This window comes from Heloderma suspectum, chromosome 6, assembly GCF_057233095.1.
Source record: "Heloderma suspectum isolate Gila_16-S chromosome 6, 16-S_ref, whole genome shotgun sequence".
In the NCBI taxonomy this organism is placed as follows: Eukaryota; Metazoa; Chordata; class Lepidosauria; order Squamata; family Helodermatidae; genus Heloderma; species Heloderma suspectum.
Genome location: NC_139463.1, coordinates 47,636,693 through 47,659,006, shown reverse-complemented (window position 1 = coordinate 47,659,006; position 22,314 = coordinate 47,636,693). Strand labels below are relative to the sequence as shown.

Here is a 22,314-nt window from a genome sequence, read left to right as displayed (position 1 = left end):
AGAAGTCTTCATTGGGCTGGATGTTGGTTCTGAGAACGAGAAAGTTTGCTCACAGGGCATGATGGAGGTATGCAAAGTTACGCATGGTGTGGAGGAAGTGGATAGGGAGATGTTTTTCTCCTTCTCTCATAATACTAGAGCCTAATGGGGTCATCTGCCGAATGGTGGGAGACTCAGGACAGACAAAAGGAAGAGCTTCTTTAATCAAATTGTGGAATTTACTTCCATAACATGACTAGACGGGCCTTCGGTCTGATCCAGTATGGCTCTTCTTATGTTCCAGGAGTTGGCCATTGCATACACACTCCCAGCCAGGCAGCTCTTGGAAATACAGTGGTCAGGGCACTAACGCTTGAAGAAGAGCTCTGCCTGTGCTCTTGGTAGAATGACCTCGCTGAAATGAAGCTTGGAATATTGTTTCAGGGAAGCTAGTTCCAGAACACATCAAAGCACATCAAAACTGCAATGACAACATGGCCAGAGGGGCTAAACAGTTCGGACTTGTGGCTCTTAACGTAGCTCCTTAGGTCTGTAATTCTCGAATGATGACTTTTCCTTTGTGTGTTCAGAATTTTTGTAGATTAGAGATGCATCCAATGTGTTGTCTTCTCTCCGGTGTATGATAAGCCTTGTGGGGCTAAATGTGCTGCTACTGTTTTGCCTAAGAGGGTCTCAACAATTATTATTTTTCTCTTTTTTTCCTCCACCCCCTACCCTGGGATAGAATTTAGTTCGGTCTAGTCTTCTGCTTGTAAGGAATGCTCAAGAAGCTTTTACAACTCCTGCAGTTGTTTTTCTGAACTCGACTGGCAAATGTTCTTTTCTTTTCCCAAAAGCAAGCACCTCCACGGCAACAAAAGGTCCCAGCGACCCCTCCCTCGGCTGTCCAGGGGCAGAAGGTGGGCTCCCTCACCCCCCCATCCTCCCCCAAGACTCAGCGAGGTGGACACAGGAGGATCCTGAGCGACGTGACGCACAGCACTGTCTTTGGAGTTCCAGCCAGCAAATCCACACAACTTCTACAGGCAGCAGCGGCTGAGGCCAGCCTCAATAAATCCAAGTACGCATGAGGGGTTCTTCACTTCTCCGTGTTATGTGAGGGGGAGTGGGTGGATCTGTTTCTCTTTCTTTCTTTGACCCTTCGTGCTCTTTGATTCTGTATTTGACTTACTTTGATTTATCTCCTGCCATATTCTAAGATGGGGATGGAGAACCTCCAAACCTTAGTCCAATTTGGCCCACCAAGCTGGCCCATCCAGAAAGATGTGGGAGAGCAACTGAGCACTCAGTTGCTTTGCACACAGCAGCTGACATGTCAAGGAGCTGGCTGAGTCCTGAGGTCCGCTGGCTCTTGGCAGCACTGTCTGAGCGTACGTCACTTCTCCCTCACCATGTGAGGAAGGTAAAGCTGGGCTCCCCAGCTGAAGCACCGGGTGGAAGAGTTCCAGCCGGGGACCCAATGGCATCAGGAAGTGAATGACTGGTTCTTCAGGGATCTAGTGTGGTATTTGGACCTGGGTTCCAATCCTCACTCAGCCATGAAAATCACAGGTGACCTTGGACCTCTCTCCCTCTCAGCCTAACCTACCTCACAAGGTGGTTGTGAGGATGAAGTTGTGGGAGGCGCCATGTACATTACCTTGAGCTCCTTGGAAGGATGGAAATGTAACAACAACAACAACAAGTGTCTCTGGTGGAGAAAAGTGAGGGGCTGTTCTCAGCTGCTCCAGGAACAGGTGGATGGATCATGGGGGCTTCGCCTTCCTGTCTCGCTCGGCACCACTAAGACCCTTGTCGCTGTCACTCCTGGGGTAGAATGAACCTGAGTATTCCAGTCTCACTGTTGGGAGCAGTGTTTCATTTCATGTAATTCACTTCTATGCACCCCATAGTGAAAGCTCCCTGGCTTGGGCCAGCAACTGTGTTGACCAGGCCCCTGCTTCGAAAGGAGCAAGGGCTGAAGGGCCAGTCAGAGCAGCGCCACCTCCTGACTTGCTCCCGCACAGGCCAAGGTCTCCCTGAGCCACTCCTTCCTCAGCCTGAGGAGCGACGGGGGCTTTGGCAGGGGCCCGTCCTTGCGCTGTGCCTGGGCTGCCATCTTTGGCCCAGGTGTTGTGGGCTGCTTTTGTGGTGTTCATTCGAGGCTGTGAGCTGGGTGGGGGAGATTTGGGGCACTGTGGTATTTTTGTACTGTATTGTGTTTAGATAGTTCTTTAGGGTTGTTCGGTTTATTTGTATTGTGCTGATGATGGGTTATATTGAGGTTGATTTTTTCTGTTATATCCATTATGGATTTCTGTATTTGTATGTGTAAGTAGCTTCAAGACTGCTTTTTGCAGTGGGGAGCAACACATAAATCTAATCATCATCATCTCCATCATCATCTTTGTCATTTTTTGTCATTTTGTTAATTTTTGTGAACCTCCCGGAGAGCTTCGGCTGTGGGGTGATACAGAAATATAATGAAATGAAATAAAATGTCATGGCTGACCCATGGGAGTAAGCAGCCAAAGTGTATAAAGGGAGGGCTCTGGTAAAGTTGCTCTTTTGCTATTTGTGCTTGGTGAGAAGGGGATTAAAGAGCCCTTTTCCTGGGCCCCAACTCAGGAGAAAGCAGCTGAGGTGACTGAGATATGGCGCTATCCTGGGGGCCAACTTCACTGCTTTTTGTTGGGTTTCCAGTTGAAAATCTGCATCTGTATCTCAGGCTCAGAGCTGAATGTGGCCGCCCAGCCACATCTCTAGTAGACCCAGCAATGACATGGGAAGTGGAGATACATTAAGAGTAAACAACTGGATCAGCTTTCTGAATTGTTAACTTCTTGTGGCGGCTTCTTTTAGGTCTGCCTCAACTACGCCCTCTGGGTCCCCCAGGACTTCACAGCAAAATGTCTACAACCCGCCAGATGTCTCCACCTGGAACCCTTTTGATGACGACAACTTCTCCAAGCTGACAGCAGAGGAGCTGCTGAATAAGGATTTTGCAAAACTAAGTGATGGTTAGTTTGTGATCAAAGCAGAAACTGAGCCAGGGCGGGCTCTTGGATGAAGGGCTACCCAAAAACTCCATGTGGTTCCTGGCCCCAGTGTGAACTTGAGAACAGACAAGCTGACCTGTTTAAGGCTCTGTCAGTTATCTCCAGTATCCTAAATCAAGAGCATAGGAATTGTTGTGATGAGTTAGACAAAAAGTCTAGTTATCTCAGCATTCTCTCTTCAGGGTCAACCAGAAGCATCAGACAACTTGCCAATGTAGCTCTATCCCATTAAGAGACCCTTACATTTGATAGACTGGAGCATTGGCCCTCTGCTTTGCTACAGTTAGATGATTTTAATATATTCCGTTTTGTGAGGGGTATGCCCTGAAAGGTGGCCAAAAAATGTTTACCTAAACAAATAAAATCCACTTGCTGGCTGTGCCGTCAGCCTCTATACTTACTTAGCTTCCAAATTAGTCTTCCAGGTGGGGAAGTTGTAGGCTTCTGGTTAGGTTCTGCTTAAGTAGGGAAACAATTGGGAGTAGTTGACAGCAATTGGCCTGATACTGTGCTTCCAGTCAGAGTTCAGTATTTCCAGGCTTAATCAGAAGCATCATGGTATGATAACTGCCAGGGATCTATGATCTCTAAATACGGATTGCATTTCTGCGTATCTTGGATATACCAACAGACATACCCTCTGTTTTGTTTCTTGAACAGAGCAAAGCTGTGCATGTTTACTTGGAAGTAAAGTATTATTCGTCAGAAAAAGTATTTTTAGGATTGCAGCCCAAACACTTTAAAAAGCCAGAAACATCTGTTTGCTTGATCTATGGACCTTCAAGCAGTTTGAATCATAGAACATAAAAATACTGTGCAATGCCATTACAAACTGTTTTTCAATCCCCCTCAAATCTTCACATCAAGAACAATCCCACTGGAGTCTGTAAGACAAGAAAAGGAGCAGTTGGAGTTCCCACATGGCTTAGGGGCTGATCCTAAAAACTTTGTTGCTAGGAAACCAGGTATAGCGCTGGTTTGCAATAAATATGGAAAACAGTAGTGTTCATGCAGATCAGAAATATTTCCAAAATAGGCTAGCAAATCATGTGATACTTAAGAGCACTTGATCACCAGGTCCTTGGGATTTCAGGTAAACCGCCAGAGAAGCTTGGAAGTTCAGAGAACCTGATCCCAGGTTTTCAGCCAGCACCTTCCACAACACAGGCAGATGCATTTGGATCATCTTCCCTTGCACCGGTGTCAGGTATGCCTGCGGGATGTTACGGTTCATATGCAGTTCCAACCAGTTCAGTACAGGAAGTCTTTTCAGTGGAATCAGTCAAGTTTTTTCAGGTTGAATCTTGTCTCAGGTGAAACAAAGTTGTGTGTTTCTGTTGCCACCAAGTACTGATGGCAGGAGGTGTCAGGTACTGATGGCACGCAGAAGGAGGAGCCTGGAGATGAGGATGGGGAGCAATCAGTTTCAGCTGCAGGACTTTCAGTTGTGCTCAGGCCAGGATATGTGTCCTCCAGCCTAGGATCTCTGAGATCAAAAGCTGGAGAGTGAAGTGTAGCGGGCAGAAGCTACCGCGTTTTTGACTAGGCAGGGGCAGGAAGCTAGGCTCTCGGAATTTATATCAGGCCTGGCCAATTAAGAGGCTTCATACTACCTGCCAGTGACAGGGGCTGATATGTGAACACTCCCCTAATGTGTCCTGCACCTGAAGAGAGTTCTAAGCATGTGCAGACCAGCCTTGGGCAATGAGGTTCTTAGTTCACAATCCTGGGACTCAAGCTCTTTCCTGTACCCCACCTGTTAAATATAAGAGGTGCATTTATCGACACATAGGAAAGCAAAGAATGCAGAGAACTGGCCAAGGACAATGGCTGAACCTAGGCAACATCTGCTTCTGATATGTGAGCAGTGTGGCTACAAAGCGAAGTCACCCAATAAATATAAAAGTTGGAGACTCTGTTGAAGGCCCATCTTTAACTCCAACTGGATAGTCTCGCAACTTCTTCCTACTAAAACCTGGGTGCCTTCAGCAAGCTGACTCTTCTCAAGTTTAAACTCTGATCTAGCCCTGTCTGATCTCATGAAGATTGGCTGGGCTTTTATTAAGCCTGGCCAATTTCTGCAGCTGCTGGAGGCCTCTGTTATATGCAGAGACCACCTTGGAAGAGGGTAGGGCTTTAAAAAGAGTCAGCAACATGCCGTAACATATTTTTTCCCCTTTGCTTACGAATGCTTATGGTTTCATGCCATCTATTATTCTAAAAATTGGATCAGTCAGTTTTGAAATGTCCTAGCCCTTTAGGGTGTAGCATCTTGCTGTTGCTTAAATTAACTGTGCTTGCACAAGTAGATTTTTTACCTGAGGCAGCATGCGAGTCCTCTTTTTTTCCCAAGAGGGCTAGGTTTTTCAAGCTTTCTACCTTCCAGGGGGCACGTTCCTCATTACCTTGTCTGCCACAGAGCCCCTGTGCATTTCCTGAGGATCCTGGGTTGTGTCTAGGGTGTGCGCTCAGTTGACCCAGGTTGCACGAGCTTTGAAAGAGTCTGAATGTAAAGTCCTCTTTTCTTAGACGCTTCAGTCTGCTCTTTTTGTATCTCTGGTTCTTGGTCAAAGTCTCCTTCTGCTTCACATTACAGTAGAAGATCAGTAGTGGTGTTCACACCGTTGTTCAATGAAGCTTGCCTACCATTATGCATTTAGTTTGCTAGATAGGACACTGAGCACAGGCAGCAAGAACAATAAGCGAGAAAACAAACTGAGAAAGACCCAGTTGGACGCATCTTGCCTCGACCATGAACTCAATAGGGGGTCTTGCTGATGCCGCTTTTCTCTGTCTCTGCTTACAGTATGAGGGTGGGGATGATGATGATGATGGAAGCCTACATTACAGGTCTGTTGAAAGAATTATTGAGATTATGTGTGGTACAAACCTCGGATACTTGGGGAAGAAGTGGTAAGTATTCTTAGGCAGCAGCTGTGGCCCAGAATGCTTTCTATCAGCTTTGGGTGATATGCTGGCTACTGCTGCTGCTGAAAGAGAGAGACCTGGCCACTGCCATATGTGCTTTGGTTTCTTCCAGGTTCTACTGTTGTGATGCATTCTGTGTGGAGCTGCCTTTGAAGCACATTGGAAGCTTCAGCGAGTACAGAATGTAGCAGCCTGCCTGTGGGCAACTGTGGTGTGGTCTTTTCAACTTGCCCATCTCGAAGTAGCCACCCTGGCTGCCCTTTTGCTTTTGGGGCAATTTGTCATGCTGGCAATTGTCTTTTAAAGCCCTAAATTTCTTGGGTTCTGATTATCTTGTCTCCTCTCATATAAGCCCATCTTGTTGTGCTCGTTCAACTGTTATTTATTGAGATTGTTCTATTGTTTTGATTCTTATCTGATTTATTATTTTCATTCTGTTTTATAGACTGCTATGAAATTTTATGAAGAGTGGTCCAAAAATATTTTAACAGTGATCATAATAATACTGTGGCCTTGCATCTCAGGGATTTTACTCATATGTAACACTCTGAAAAAATATTATTGACTGTTGAATTTATCCTCATAATGCTAAATGTTGTGTTTGGAGGAGGCCGCATGACCTGATGCCCTTGGAAGAAACATTATTGCTTCGGTTCTGCCAGTGATCTTGTGTGTCCTTGAATAAACTCACCAATAACTTTCTTTTGTGGCTCTTCAAAACACTTCTTTGTCATTTGGGCCAAAAATAGCTGCCGCTTGCTGGGTGGGAGAGTAATGTAGTAGTACCTCCAGACGCTAAATACGAGTCATCTATTTTTCAATGCATTTTTGGACTGTTTGGCATCTCCCTGTGCTCTGCTTGACATCTTGGTTTTCCCCCCTTCTCTCTTTTTCTTTCCTTTTTCTTCTTACTTCTCCCATGCTGCTTACCCAGCTGAAAAAACAAAAGATATCCTGGATTCTAGCCCTCCGCATCTGGCTGTTCCTGATCCTTTCATTCCTCTTCCACTATCCGATACACCAGGTAACTGTGCCTTGCATAAACAAGATGTGATATGGTAAGGGATCTCAGGATTTGCTTCTGGAATAGTCCTCATAGAAATGTTGCCACCCCAAATGACCCCTTGCATTGCTTGTGCAGTTGGGCTGGCCATGCATTGCCCACCACTCCCACGTTAAATAAGTGACGGCATGCCAGCTTGAACCATTTGGAAGGCTAGCATGTACAAACCCATTTGCTTTGACATGGGTTGGCTGAATTGATCCTGAATTTCATTGTCAAATGCAGTTCAAAAGTGCTGATTTTAGCCTCTGACGTACTCAACTGTCTTGGAGCTGGTTACCTGCTCTTATGTAGACCTGCCTGGGTTTTAAGCAGTACCTTGGAGGCTCTGACCTCGGTATCATTATCTCAGGCCAATAGGCAAGTCAGCCCAAAGGCAGGGTCTTTTCAGTGGTGGTAGCAGTGGCGACGTGGCTCTAGAATACTCTCCTGGAAGAGGTTCATCATGTCAGTTCCTACAAGACACTCTTTGCTGTCTTGTAGGAACTGACAACATTTTTATTTCAACTGGCTCTTAGTGTGTAGCTTTTGTTGCTTTTTTAAAGCAATTGCCATCTTTCAGATTGGTTTGTATGGTTTTTACATTTGTAATTTGAAATAGTTATGAGTTTAGTTTTTAAGCATCCTTTACTGTAAGCCACTCTGGCTTCTTTGAGCCAAAGAGTGGGATAAAAATCTTAAATCATAATAATAAAAATACAGCAAACTGATTTAGGCATCTAAATTCGAAATGTATTTGGTCTGGCTGGAAAAAAACATCCAGGACTCCTAAAATGTGTCTTCGGCACCTTGGAATTATATTTATTTAGCTCTGTGCCAGATTGCTATCTGAATACTTTGATGATGACTCTTAGGAATTTTAATTTTTTTCTAGCTTTGACCATTGTCTTCAATGTACAACTTACTTTGTCAAATTTTAAAAGATGGTTGCCTGATTTTGGGCCTTCTGCAAGGAGCGTCCCTTGCATTTATTCATTATTTTTATTCAGAGTATTGCCCCCTGCATCTCAGGGTCTTGTGGCAGACAACAATATATTAATCTGAAACCCCACAGTTGCCATGGCATTAAATGCTATCTTGCCCTGTACCCAGCCACCAGAAGCCAGCTTAAATGAAAAAATTCTAACGCTGCTACCTGAAGACTTGAGCACCTTCCAAGAAGCGATGTGTTCTTGTAGTGTTGAGCTGGGCCAGGCTTAAGGCATTTCTAGACAGTCTTGAGCACTGTTTTGTTGGTGGAAAGGCAGGGTACAAGTTGAATGTATAAATAATAAAAGAGCATGATGGAATCTGTTGCTGGAGGCACTCTCCTAGACAACTGACAAATTATTGGCCTCGCAGACTGTGTGGGATGTGTCAGTTTGTATCATTTTCGAGACTTTATTGGGAGTGTGTTGCAGTAGTGGAATACTGGAGAAACCCATATGAACCAACAATGTTTTAAAGCCATTAATCCTGTAGAAGCTCTCTGGTCTGTTTCTTCTTCACTTCAGTAGCCTTTCATCAGGAATTGTTCTCAGCAAATTGTGGTCTTTGGTGTTTCCTTATTTGTAATGTTTTATTCACTACACAAGGACTACAGCCACTAATGGAAATGTAACTGAAGCAGGACCAGTGAGAAGAATAAAGGTGACACCAAAACATCTGCTATGCTAAAATACTGAGAGATGAAAAATTCAAGCTCAAGGCATTTATCTTTTCATGTCTCACTGTGGAAGGGAGCCAAGTTCCCTCTAACAAGCTCATTGCAGACGTTGTTGCTTTATTATTGTTGCCATCATCGTCATTATTATTTGCTTTGTGCACTAGACACCAGCTTTGCTTTTTTTCAGTTGCAAGTCACTCCGATGCAGAGCTGGCCCAACCATGAGGCAAGGTTAGGGCATTGGCTAGCATGCACCACCCAAAGCCCTTGTTTGTAGCATAGCAGACATTGGTAAATCCACAGCAGTGTCCTCTAGACCATCTTTAAGGGGGTCCTCCATCTCTGTGAGTGCTGTTCTAGCAGGGCTGTTACATGGGAATACAACAGAACCGTAAATTCTCCAGTGCCTCATGAATAATGATCAGGTTGATGGTCGTTAGATGCACAATTCAGTTTTCTGAGAATGTCTTTTCATTCCCCCCTCTGAAAACACATACTCAAGTACACAAGTTTCTAGGATTAAAACGTATGTGGGACTCATCTGTTGAAATCTCAGAAGTCAGATGGACGGTTGAACAAGACTTCCAGTGGTTGTAAGAAGCCAGCTCCAATGCCCTTGTATAACTAATCTGCTCTCCCCCAAGTCTAGTTAAGCCAAATGTAATTATGTAGAACTGTAAAAATTGCAGAATACTTTATGCAGTGAAACAGAAAAATCATTCAGGATTTATGCAGTTTACCGAATTCAGCTTTTCTTTAGGCGGGAATTGGACTGCTTGGGCACAGCTTTTTAAAAATTAGCATGACATGTACATTGTCCTTTCTGCTGCTTGCGTTATGTAGCCCTTGTGCAATTGCTTTTCCTTAGCTGCTCTTTGTTGCAGTGAGACTTCTACAACACGTCAGTGCCATTATCATGACTGAAGCCTGAGCCATGCCTTTTGATTTGTTGACGAAGCTGAACACATGGACACTGCCTTTTAGTCCTAGAACAGTTGCTTGGGAAGATCCCATGGTTTGCCCCTCCATCCTCATCCCCGCTGTTCTGAGTGTACTATTTGACTGGTTCTTACTAGGTGGTCCTTCCTCAGCTGATGTCCAAAGGAAAGGACTCTGCTGCTGTGTGCTTTATTGAAATAGCTGCCCTTTTCTTTCCTTCCATGGCTGAAGAGTGAGTAATGTGCTCAGAAGTGTGTATTTTTGCCTGTTTGAAGTCTTGGCTCTCTTTTGGTGCATCTTGATTATTCTAGAAGATGCTGAATGATGGTTGAATTGCACTTTTGCAGAGTTTCTTTTTCCACCCTAATTACGGATCTGTGCTGTAATGTGTACGTATTTATTTATTTTGGAGTTTTAGCCAGGAGGTACTGACAGCATGGGGTAGTTTTAAACAGAAAATGTGTGTGTCTATGAGACAAAATATTGTTACCTCAAAGGTCACTTGCTGAACTATGCTGGCTGAAAGCTTGTCCAAGGGCACAGGCACACTTGAATCCGCTCTCCATCCGCTCTGAATGCTGGAGAAGAAAGCAACAGCTACTCCAAGCCCTTGGGGATAGAAGGGCTTGTAATAACTTCCTTGCTCTGACTTGCCCTCTCCCCTCAAGGATGAAGAGAGACCCATTTCCCAGCAGGAACAGACGCTCTGAGCTGTTTACATAGTTATCACTCTAAAAATTGGACCTAAAAGGCCAGCTTCCCCATACTGGGGCCCTCCAGATGAGTGGAATCGCAAGTCCCATCATTCCCAGCCATCAGGATAGGGAAGGCTGTGGTAAGCCAATGGAAGAATGTGTACATGTGAAGCAAACAATGGCCTGGTTTGAACATAATGACAACCCAGAGTATGGGTTGAGTATGGGTTTTTGTGGAATTATGGGTGGTTATTACATGCAAACCCTGCACTGTGGTTTAACTATGGGTTAAGCGTGAACAACCCAGGAAGGGCACCCATGGTTTGTCATTGGGTTGTGAACTCTGGGTTATTCATTGTTAAACTATAGTTAAACTGTAGTGCAGGATTTGCACGTAACGACAACCCACAATTCAACAACAACCCATACTCAACTCGTACTCTGGTTTGTCGTTACGTGTGAACCGGGTTCTTGCACTTTCAGATAGAGGTGCCCCTGCTCAGGAATGACCCATGTTGGTTTCTTACATTATGCAGCAGCAAACCCAGGTTTACCCCACAAAGTGGATGTTTGACAGAAAGCTACAGTCTTGCGTTGCAAGTGAGCCTCTGTGATACACATGTTTGCAGACATGTATTCGCTACATCAACATTCAGACTTTAGCTGTACGCTTAGAGCAACATAATGTTGATGATTTCCTAGAATAGATGGGTGGGCACATTTCAGGGCTGCTTGCTTTGTTTTTTCCCCCCTAGAAACCCTACATCCTCCAGATGGAGCCAGGTGTGTGTGTTGAGACTTAAGAGCAGGGTGTCTCTGAACACGTACCCAGGAGGGGAATGTTTTTTAGTACTGGAATTGAGTTTGCAATTCTTTCACACAGGCCATTCCTGGTTTCCCCCCAAGCTTTTTTTGTTTCATTAGCCTGCTTTGCAGAGAAATAGAAGCTTTTTTCTTGTTACAGTTAAGAACGTAAAAGCCACGCTGGATCGGATTAAGGGCCCATCTAGTCCACTGTTCTGTTTGCACAGTGGCCAACCAGATGCCCTGCGGAAGCCCACAAGCAGGCCACGGATGCAGTAGTGCTTCCGATACTGAAGGTAGTATATGGCCATCATGACTAGCAGCTGTTGATGTAGGGTGGACATGTGTCCTACTTTACAGTCCTCTTTTTGAAGGTATCCTCTGTTTGAAGGGCTGTTTGGTCCAAATCTGGTTTAACGATGAAGAATCCTGTGTAGGGAGAGACAGCAGGGGCCTTGAAGTTGCTCCCCTGGACAGCAGACTGAGCAGGCATAAGCTCACTCTGTCACCGTCTTGCCTACTATGGTGAGATGTATTGTTTTTCTTTTTAAATTGTAGTAATTATTTCTAAATTTGCATATATACCTCTAAATTAGAATAGGCGTTTTTATGGATTTCTGTGTCCTCTTTTTTGTGATGCATTTCCTCTTTTGGGGACAATGCGTAAATGGCCACCTTACATTGATAGCCTTATCCTCCATGAAGTTGTCTAATCCCCTTGTAAAGCTGTCCTAGCTGGTGGCCAACGTTACATCTTGTGGTAGCAAATTCCATACTGTAACTGTGTACTGTATACATAGCTTAACTATGTGAGGTACCTCCTTTATTATTCCTAACTCTCCCATCATTCAATTTCATTGGATGACCCCAGGTTCTAGTGCTATGAAAGAGGGAGAAAAGCTGGGACTCAGAAAACTGCTTGCCGATGCACTGCAAATCACCCAAAGACCTATCAGTAGATCCCAATTTATGTTCTGCTACCTGCCATTGGAGTAGGGATATACACAGTAAAAAAAAATATTTGAAGGGGCCACTTCAGCTCAGATCCTTAGATAGTTTCGGTTTTTTTAAAAAAAGGAATCTCACCCTGACTTGTGGTTTTGTGGGCAGTTTGCATGAACATGACATACTTTGTAGCGGTGCTCCTAGGCAAGCCCTCCCACAACATTTTAGGATAGATGCAGTGGCTAGGGGTTATGACGAATGAAGAACAGTTTGAGGCGGATTTGCTCTGTGCTCAGTCGGCACCACAGTGCAGAGCTGAATAGGTCAGAGGTGGGCGTGGGCATATGGCAGAGGCCGGACTTTAGGCAGGATTTTAGGAAAGGAGTGTTCTGCATCTTGACTGAAACGAGGGCAGTTCATGCAAGCAAATAACACACAGTCACCAGCTCCTCTCCACAACTCTTCCATTTGCTGCTCCTAAGAGAGTCAACTGACTTAGAAAAGTGAAAAACAGCTTCTGGTAGGTTGCTTCAACATCCTTCCCAAAAGCACTGTGATTGGGGAGCCCTGGTAAAGTCATTCCCTGACTGGTCTGGAAGCTAGAGCTGTTCCTCATAAAACTACAGCCACCTGGCATTTTCCTTTTACGAAGAGCTTGCCTGTGGGGGCTTCAGAAATGCATCAAATTGGCATTACAGACTGAAAATAAAAACCACCCCTCGAAGCAGATCTGCAACTTTGGGACAATCCTGCTTTGGTTTGGGCTGCTTCAGAAGACAGCAATAAGTTTAGACCCTTAATGGCCTTACAAGGACATGTGTATCACCTCAGTTGTGAAGCACACAGCTAATATTCCTCTCCTCCCCACCCTGCCATTCCATGCTTTCCCGATGGGTTAGAGCAAAGGACAGAATCATACTGCCAACTCTGATAATGAGTAAATACACTGAGCTTGTGCCGTTCCATATTTTAAGCTCACTTAAGTCATAGCACCATCAGAACTACAGGGATAACATGCAGTTTGCTTCTGCTGCCCTGATGCTAAACACATTTACTTTGGAATAAGCACCATTTTGTGCTTAATATGTATTTTTAAAGTAGAAATAATAACGTGAGCATTTGTAACCATGAACATGCCCAGCCAGCTGCCCTCTGGCTCTAAAATGATCGTTAACATAAGATAGAGAGGATGCTATGGCAAGCAGCATCAGCTCCAGTGGGCTGCGGTGCTTATGCCAGGGCTATTTACCGCTGCCCCTGTCCCTCTGTGATCTGGTCTTCAGCCCCAAATTCCAGCCATAGCTGAACCATCGAAACTGGGTCACCTCGCTTTGGAGGTGGTCCAGTCTCTCTAAAGTGGACCTCTTCACCTTGAGATTTGCCCAAAGCAGACACACACCCTCATGTAGGAGACACACATTTCATATTTACAAGCAGCGATGACCGTATTCCTTCTTGTCTGGACTCTGCACTGACAGTGGAGCTGAGGGTGCTGATCTTAGAGGTCATTATGGCACATGCTGGGAAACTGGTCTGTTTCTGACATCACAGCCTATGTCTGTTTCAGGCTTTCTTTTCTCAGATTTCCCCACCTGCACCCCACCCTTCTCCTGTGGATCCTGGTTACTTAAATGTGCATGCAGCAAATCAGCCTGAGAAAATCTGCACACAGCTGTCAGGATTCAAAGCCCTCTTCCCACAAATCAACTAATTGCAGACCTCCAGGAACACAATTTGCATAATGCATTTTGGCTTTTGGGGACAAAAGGCAAAGATTTTGTATTGGCTTGTGATTTTATGAGGGTCACAAATAGAGAAATAAAGACACATCTAGGAAAATAGTGAAGAGTAGATCTTGGAGACACTAATTGCACCTGCTTCTACTTGAGTATAAATGATAAGAAGTTCTGACTAACTGTATTAAATCAACTTTGGAGGCTTATACGCATTGTGGTATTGGTGCAATACATGGTAATTTGTCGAATGAGAAGTTCTGACGCGCTGTACTGAAGCATTCTCTGTGCCAGAGGTGGGAGCCATTTTCAGCCTAAGGGCTGAATGGGCTCTGGGCCAGAACACTGGGGGGGGTGCTTGCCGGAGGGAGCAAGGGTCACTTTCCAAAGTGTCTGGGGCTATTCATACCCTCCCCACATTTTCTCCCTCAGAGACACAACCAATTCTCTCTCTCTCTCTCTCTCTCACACACACAGACACATGCACGCGCGCACACACACCACACACACACACACACACACACACACCCTTCCCAGCCCCACCTCCTTAGCTGATCCATGCCAGATTTGAGTGAGGAGATGCATCTGTGGATGGAAGGCATTGGATTTATCCTACTGGGTCCAGGATCACAGAAGCTGCACAGCCCGGAACCCAAGAGTCCGGTGAGGCCCTTGACTCCTGACTTGTCATTAGTTTGGACTCTGAATTTTCTCCTAGCATTGTGTAATAAGAGGGGTGCCTGTTCAGTATGATGTGTGACTCGTCTTTCAGTGACAGAGCTAACACCAAGCATGGTAAATTTGCACAGGTTTTGTGAACTGACCAAGGTTCTTGTGTCTCAGCTGGAGCATGTGATGCTTTGGTCTCTGTTAGGATTCTGCAGTGCTGCTAACACATGCACAATCCTGAAAACCTGGAGCTTATAGTGGGGGGCGGGCGGGGGCTCGTAATGTAAGCAATGCACGTTTATTGCTGCTACTTTCTTTCCGTGTCTGTGGACTGACTAAAGAAGGGGAGGGGTGTTTCTGAGTAACACAGCCACCCACAACTCAAGTTTTCAGGGTCATTGCTGGGACTGCAGAAAGTCTTAAGCCCCCTTAACCTCCTCTCTTTACAAAGTAAACGCTGCTGATGTGCAAAAGGAAGCTGTGTTGGCCAAAAGAAAAAAAAATCCATATTAGGGCAATACCTTGAGTGACTAGGCCAACTCAAGGTCACAAAAATGGGCAAGTTTTTGAGATCTCTTGATCGCTTCATCAGGCGAGATGTTAAAAAGCAGGCTGGAGTGGTGGGACAGGTGATAAAAAGATTGAGCGTGTTGAAGTCTGCATGGTCAGAGTCTTAAGATGAAACGTGGGAGGAGGCTGCAGGCCTTCGAATTGTGCTCCACCTAGCGATGTCATGCTTTCAAGGTTGCACCTGGGGCTGCCCATCGCACTGCTGGAACAAAGGAACAAACAAACAATGGCTGGTCCCCCATTTTTAAAAATATAAAATCTAACTGTTACTTGGAGCTTTCAGCACCCTTAGGGAAAACACACAGGTTCCTTGGTAGGCGGAAAACAAAAGTAGAGGGAAACTAGCCAACGTTAACTGTTGATCTGGTGGTACTTGGTCAATGAGTATCTCTCTCAATTTTGGCGCTCTTGTTTCTCCCTACCCCATCCATGAAATGGCTTGACATTCTTTCCTCTGCTCAAATGTTTTGTGTTTCCACATTAAAGTAATATCTTTTTTAGGCCAACCCAAAGATTACAAAAAATATGCAAGCTGTCAGAATCTCCAGATCTCTTCATCAGGCAATTTTTTACAAAAAGCATTGCAATGGGGTGGGGGGGCTGAACTTGATGCTGAAGTCTTGGTGCCTGCATGATCACAATCTGGAAATAGAATGCAGAGGAGGGGTCTGCAGATATTCAATAAGGCTCTAGCAGGTGATGTGATGGTTTCAGGTTACACCTGGCGCCTCCCCTAGAGTTGCTGGAAGCAAGGAAGGCAGAAAAGTTTGATCCCCCTTTTGTTTTCTTCTCCACACTGGAACTGATTTTTAAGCTGTATCTCCACATTATTAACAAATTAGGGGCCTTCCTGTCTGTCTGTCTCTGAGGGCCAGCTGCAAATGAAATGTGGCCACCTGAGATCAGTGTTGACATGCCCCTTCCATTAATCAGCATCTCCTTCCAAACATCAATCATGTTAAATGCTCACTACTTCCAGACATGTGGCAGAATGATATTTAAGATCTAATGAACTTTCTAAGTGGAAACTGAAATCCTACATTAAAAAATGTCCAGAGATCTTTCAGTTAAATGGAGCAGGTGATACAAATTTGATTAATTTGTGTAATTAAATGGTACTCTGGTATGTGTATGTTTAAATGTAACTGTTTGGGGCCCATTCTCACTGGCCAGTTAGGTGTTTTGGTGCATAGATGCTAAAGCATTCGATGTGATGTGCAAATATATGGAACACTTTGGGGGAGGGCAGAACAGCTAAAAATGTCTACCGTCTTGTTTCTGAAATACTGCTGTGTGCTTTCCTTCTTGATTGAGCCATGGGCTATATCAAAGACAGGCCCATGACTTTTCAGACTTTTACGTGTTTAACCAAAGGATCTATATCTGGGTATTTAACCGATTCAGTGCATATAATGGTGAAAATGTCCCTGATAGAGCCCCATTTCATTGCTAGCGGAGTCGTTTGCCCAGTTGAACAACTTAACATTCTGCATTAACCAACTTCTGTGATTTTGTGTTTTTGCTTTATTTATTTCTGCTTCTTTCCTTCCTGTTTTCCTGTTCCCTCCTCCTCCCCTGCCAGAAAAACTGATTGAGGGCCTCAAATCTCCTGAGCCTGCACTTCTGCTTCCCGATATCCTGCCTCTTGCTGATCCCTTCGGTAGCACCTCTGATGCTATGAATGGTAAAATCCACGAAGCCTCTCTGGCATGTTCCGTCCTGCATGCCAGCCCATCAGTGTTGCATGTTTTGAATTGTAGCAGGCATGTGGCCAAACAAACTGTGATAGGCCATGAAAAGTGACAATAGAAGAGAGTTGTTAAATGACTGGAATTCACTAGTCTATTATCCAGGCTGAGAATCTAGTCACATGAGGGCCCCACCGGAAGTCCGATGCCATACTCTTGGAACCTCTGATAAAAACTATCCCCTTTCCTCACCCCACTAAATCTAGGTTTCCCCACTCTGCCCCCCTACTGTAATCCCACATGGCTTCCTCCCTTCTGTTCTCCCCAAGGGAGAATCTCAGGCCAGATCTACACATGGGCCAGAATAAGATGACAGAGTTTTGATGTGACAGAATGGCCTGTAAAACTTCAGACTATAGGGAGTGGATGGAAAAGGCTCATTTGCTTATGGTCGATGGCTTGTGGCTGCTGACATAGCATCAGATTATATCCTTAGGCACACAGACTAGATGTTTCTAAATAAAGAAACATGGTCAATTTTATTTGGAGGACTTCATCTGGTGAATAGGAAAATGAAGTGAAGGTTGGCAGCTTCTTACAGACATATCTTCTGCGATATCACAAAATCAAGTATCAGATTTCAGGTTACATATTGCAAACTAAGTAGCGCCAGTGAAGTACAGTTATAGCGTACTCTTGAGCAAGAAAGATACACAGCACTTTGCTGACTTGCAGGCTCCCTTCATGCAACTCTGGTAGTGTGAGATCCTGTACTGTTCAGAATTCATATGCATATGGATTGAATATGGATCCGATCATATGGATTTCTCTCAATATACTGTTGCCCCCCCACTTGGCTGGGCAACAGTTAGGCTGAAAGAACCCATGCAATTATCCCTGCCCATGGGATTCTGCGTACTGCAGCGGTATGGGATCTCGCCATAGGGAAGTAGCACCCGTGCTGCTAGAGGTACATGTGAAATGGAGCCTCACTTGTACCAGAAATAGGCAATTTCAAAAATGGGTTTGGGATCGTGCAGAGCTGTCTGTGCATTAGACTTGTATGTTACCACATCATTTTCTCTGTGTTTTACTGCGTGTGCAGAAACAAGCTCTTATGTCAACAGGAACATCATTCCAAAAGGCTAACCTGACTTTGGTGAAATCCAGATCTAAAATATGTCTGCCTGCTGTAGGTTGTCCAAGGTTCATTTATTCTGGCTTCTGCCTTCCCGTTCTTTCTGCCTCTGCTGAGCCTTACCTAACTTGTTGCTTCCACTCTGCTCTTTTGTGCCTTTGGAAAGGAAAAGCTGACCTAACTGCTGAGAGTCTCATACCAGGCCTCGAGGCTCCTGTGCCCCAGCGTGTTTCCTCGCAGACAGACTCTGTGGCTACAAACAGAGCAGGTTGGTAGGGCACCTTGAGCTCAAACAGGCAATGCTGTCTTTGAAGAAATGCATGGGCTTCTTTATCTACTATTCCCAGCTTTTGGATTTTCCTGCAAGTTCAACAGACTCCTTTCTTTATAACGTTTGTTTGAAATTCAAAAATAATCCATATACCTTCACCAGGATATATGCATACCATCCCCTCCCGCCCCACATGCTACAGATATAGATAGTACAAAACGTTAAACAATTTAGAATGTGGATGCCTGTATGTACTGCTTAAAATCCAGTGAGTCTGTCTTAGCTCTGGGCGCAGCAAAGGGCTGATCAGAGATAAACCATTTGCCTGGGGAAGAAGCTGGTGGGCCAGATGGGCATCAACCGCATCTACAGTCTAGCCCAGAATACACTCCAAGTCAATTTGAATTCAGTCCCTTTCAGTCCAGTCGTGTCTGAACAATCAGCACTGCATTTCCCATAACCCTTGCTTCAGAATGAAGTGTCCCTTCTAAGCTTTGTGACTGAAGTTCCTCCATTAAAAAATATAGTTCATATGAAGGGGCATCATTTGAAGTACAGAAGTGTAGAAATGTCAGCATTCTGGGGCTGAATTGGCTGATGGGTGGCAATTGGTGATTGGTCATCAGTCTGAACTGGTTTCTGCCAAAGTTGGCTTGAGACTCTTGCAGGAGATTGCTAGCATAGTTACAAATACAAACGAAGCTGCTTATTAATAACCTTGGATAGATTAATTAGTCCAAGGGCTCATGTGCATGTTGGGTCTTTTCAGAAATTTGCCCTATTTCAGCTCAGTTTTTTTTCAAAACTAATGAATTGCTAAGCAGGGGCTCAGGCTGGGCTGGGGAGCGAGTGCGGCTTCTAACCTGCTCTTCTCTGTGCTGTTTTCTGCTGCCACCACTTGCTAACCTGGAATCAGATTCTCTCACGGGGGAGGCCTCCTTGCTTGACTGCTCTCTGCTTTCTAACCCTGCTGCTGATCTTCTGGATGAGTTTGCTCCTTTAGCCATTTCATCCCAAACTCACAAAGGTAAAGTGCTTTTTAGAGTTCTTTACAAATTGATGCAAAAACTGGAGAGAAGTGAACCAAAAACAAAACGAAAGCATGGGAAATTGAAACCAGTGCAGCAGCGCTGTGTGTGCACACACGCGTGCTCTCTGTGCGTGCATGTGTGCGTGCGTGTGTGCACTGTGTTGAAAGTGTTGGTGGTCCTCTATCTGTGGAAATGTGAAATGTATTTGCTTCCTCTGTTGTGAGAAACTCCCTTTACTAAGCCAGGCTGATGGTTCATCTAGCACAGTTCTGTTAATTCCAAACAACAGTTGTTTCAAACAGCAAGTCTTTCTCCTTTCCAAGGTCTTTAGTATGGATTTTTCCTGCCTCTGCTGTGACCTCTTAAGTGCAGGAGATCCTGGGGATTGCATCTGGGTCCCGCAAACACCTACTTGGCAGAACCTCTCTTCTTTTCCTTCAAATCCTAGTGCAAAACTCACCTCTTCTATTAAAATTGAGCACGGTATCCTCCTGGACCGCCTGGAGGGGCTGGGCATTGGAGTCACCGTATTACGGTGGTTCTGGTCCTTCTTCTCCAGAAGGTACCAGAGGGTAGCACTGGGAGAGGAGGTTTCGGACCCGTGGCCACTCACTTGTGGGGTGCCACAGGGTTCCATCCTCTCCCCGATGCTATTTAACATCTATGTGAAGCCACTGGGGGCTATCATCAGGAGGTTTGGGGTGCTGTGTCATCAGTACGCGGATGACACGCAGCTCTACCTCTCGTTCAAATCTTCACCAAGGTTGGCCGTAGAATCCCTGTCCAAATGTCTGGAGATGGTGAGAGGCTGGATGGGGAGGAATAAGGTGAAGCTGAACCCTGACAAGACCGAGGTACTTTTGGTGGGAGACAAGAGGAGGTTGGGGGATGTTGACCTGGTGTTGAATGGGGTACAGTTACCCTTGAAAGACCAGGTCCGCAGCTTGGGGGTCATAAGAGACTCCCAGCTGTCCATGGAGGCTCAGGTGTCAGCTGTGAGCCAGAGAGTGCTGTACCAACTCCATCTGATACGGTGGCTGCGCCCCTACCTTCCCGACCATATGGTCCCATCGGTAGTACATGCCCTGGTCTCCTCTTGTCTAGACTGCTGTAATGCGCTCTACGTGGGGTTACCCTTGAAGACAGTTCGGAAGCTGCAGCTGGTACAGAACGCGGCGGCTTGCCTGATTAAAGGCAGCCACCGGCGAGATCACATCACTCCAGCGTTGAAGGAGCTGCACTGGCTACCAGTTGTTTTCCGGGCCAAATTCAAGGTGTTGGTTTTGACCTTTAAAACCCTATACGGTTCCGGCCCAGCCTATCTCAAGGAGCGCCTCCAGCAACACCAGACAGGCTGCTCAACAAGATCAGCCTCAGATGGCCTTCTCTCTGTCCCATCAGCCAGGACAGCTAGGCTGGTGAGGATGAGGAAGAGGGCCTTTTCTGTGGTGGCCCCCACTCTGTGGAACTCCCTCCCTAGGGAACTCCTCCATGCCCCCTCTTTAATGAGCTTCTGCCATGCATTAAAAACATGGTTGTTCAGGCAGGCATTTGGGGTGGGCTAGGGTAATTTTAGAAATGTGATGTTTTTAATGTTGAATTTTATTGTATAAACTGTTTTTATTGTTGTACATTGCCCAGAGTGGCTGGGTGACCGGCCAGATGGGCGATTAATAAATTTAATAAATAAGTAAGTAAGTAAGTTTGACTTTGCTCCCTAGTGTTGGTGGAGTGGCCAAGGGTCTGAGCTACAAACCAGGGAAGTCCTTGGTTTGGAGCTCACCTCTGCACTCACTGTAGAGCCTTAGGCAAGCCACTTAGGTATGCTCAGCTTCATCTTCAGTGTGGGGGTAAAAATGCTGACCCATCTTAGAGGGCTCGCCTTTGGCATCCCGTATCTCTCTCCCTATTGCCCCCCTACTCTCAGTCTCTAAATGTAAACTGCTTGGGGCTGCCCCACCAGGAGAGCTGAGCAGCCCTACATCTTTAGCAATGGGGCCCTGAAACACAGCACCACCTGCCTGCACTTCTTGATTATGTCTCTTGCTTGTGTTACTCTTTAAAGTGCCCTCAACACACATGGCTAGCACTGCATCAGGGGTGCAGATCTTCAGGCCTGGGGGCCAAATCCAGCCCTCCGGGGGTTCCGCAGAAGGCCCTACCACTTTCCCTGGATCCACCCTTTTTCCCCCAACCCCCAATCATTGGGTGGCTTCCCAGCTTCTATGCAGCCTTGTTGTTGTTGTTGTTGTTGTTCAGTTGTTAAGTTGTGTCCGACTCTTTGTGACCCCATGGACCATAGCACGCTAGGCCTTCCTGTCCTCCGCTCTCTCCTGGAGTGTGCTCAAGTTCATATTCATTGCATCGGTGATGCTATCTAGCCATCTCATCCTCTGCCGTCCCCTTCTCCTTTTGCCTTCAATCTTTCCCAGCATCAGGGTCTTTTCCAGTGTGTTTTCTCTCCGCATTAGGTGGCCAAAATATTTGAGCTTCAGCTTCAGTATCTGTCCTTCCAATGAGCACTCAGGGTCGATTTCCTTTAGGATTGACTGGTTTGACCTCCTTGCAGTCCAGGGGACTCGTAAGAGTCTTCTCCAGCACCACAGTTCAAAAGCATCAATTCTTTGACGCTTAGCCTTCCTTATAGTCCAGCTCTCACAGCCATACGTTGCTACAGGGAAAACCATAGTTATCATTATACGAACCTTTATACGAATTATACGAATATAATTATACGAATTATATACGAATATATTATACAAATCGGCAAGGTGATGTCTCTGCTTCTTAATATGCTGTCTAGATTTGCCATAGCTTACCTCCCAAGGAGCAAGCGTCTCTTAATTTCATGGCTACAGCCACCGTCTGCGGTGATCTTGGAGCCCAAGAAAATAAAATCTGTCACTGCTTCCATTTCTTCCCCTTCTCTATGCCAGGAAGTGATCGGGCCAGATGCCATGATCTTAGTTTTTTTAATGTTGAGTTTCAAACCAGCTTTTGCACTCTCCACTTTCACCCTCAACAAGAGGCTCTTTAGATCCTCTTCGCTTTCTGCCGTTAGGGTGGTATCATCTGCATATCTGAGGTTGTTGATAATTCTCCCGGCAATCTTAATTCCGACCTGTGATTCATCCAACCCGGCGTTTCTCATGAGGTA

The 22,314-nt window shown here is 45.5% G+C and overlaps 1 protein-coding gene across 7 annotated transcripts in view; it reads left to right on the top strand.

Annotated features, from left to right (window-relative positions):
- The window catches only part of AAK1 (AP2 associated kinase 1), a 122,246-nt gene that overhangs the window by 81,029 nt on the left and 18,903 nt on the right, over positions 1 to 22,314 (top strand). For 3 of the 7 annotated variants that reach the window (XM_084804210.1, XM_084804208.1, XM_084804213.1), the window contains exons 14-17: positions 837 to 1,060; positions 2,842 to 2,999; positions 4,132 to 4,245; positions 6,901 to 6,990. In XM_084804210.1, the coding sequence (XP_084660336.1) occupies positions 837 to 1,060; positions 2,842 to 2,999; positions 4,132 to 4,245; positions 6,901 to 6,990 (586 nt within the window). Of the gene's footprint in view, positions 1 to 836; positions 1,061 to 2,841; positions 3,000 to 4,131; positions 4,246 to 6,900; positions 6,991 to 16,611; positions 16,714 to 18,021; positions 18,124 to 19,042; positions 19,154 to 22,314 lie in introns of all 7 variants that reach the window. The other 4 variants (XM_084804211.1, XM_084804209.1, XM_084804214.1 and 1 more) reach the window with 3 other exon arrangements.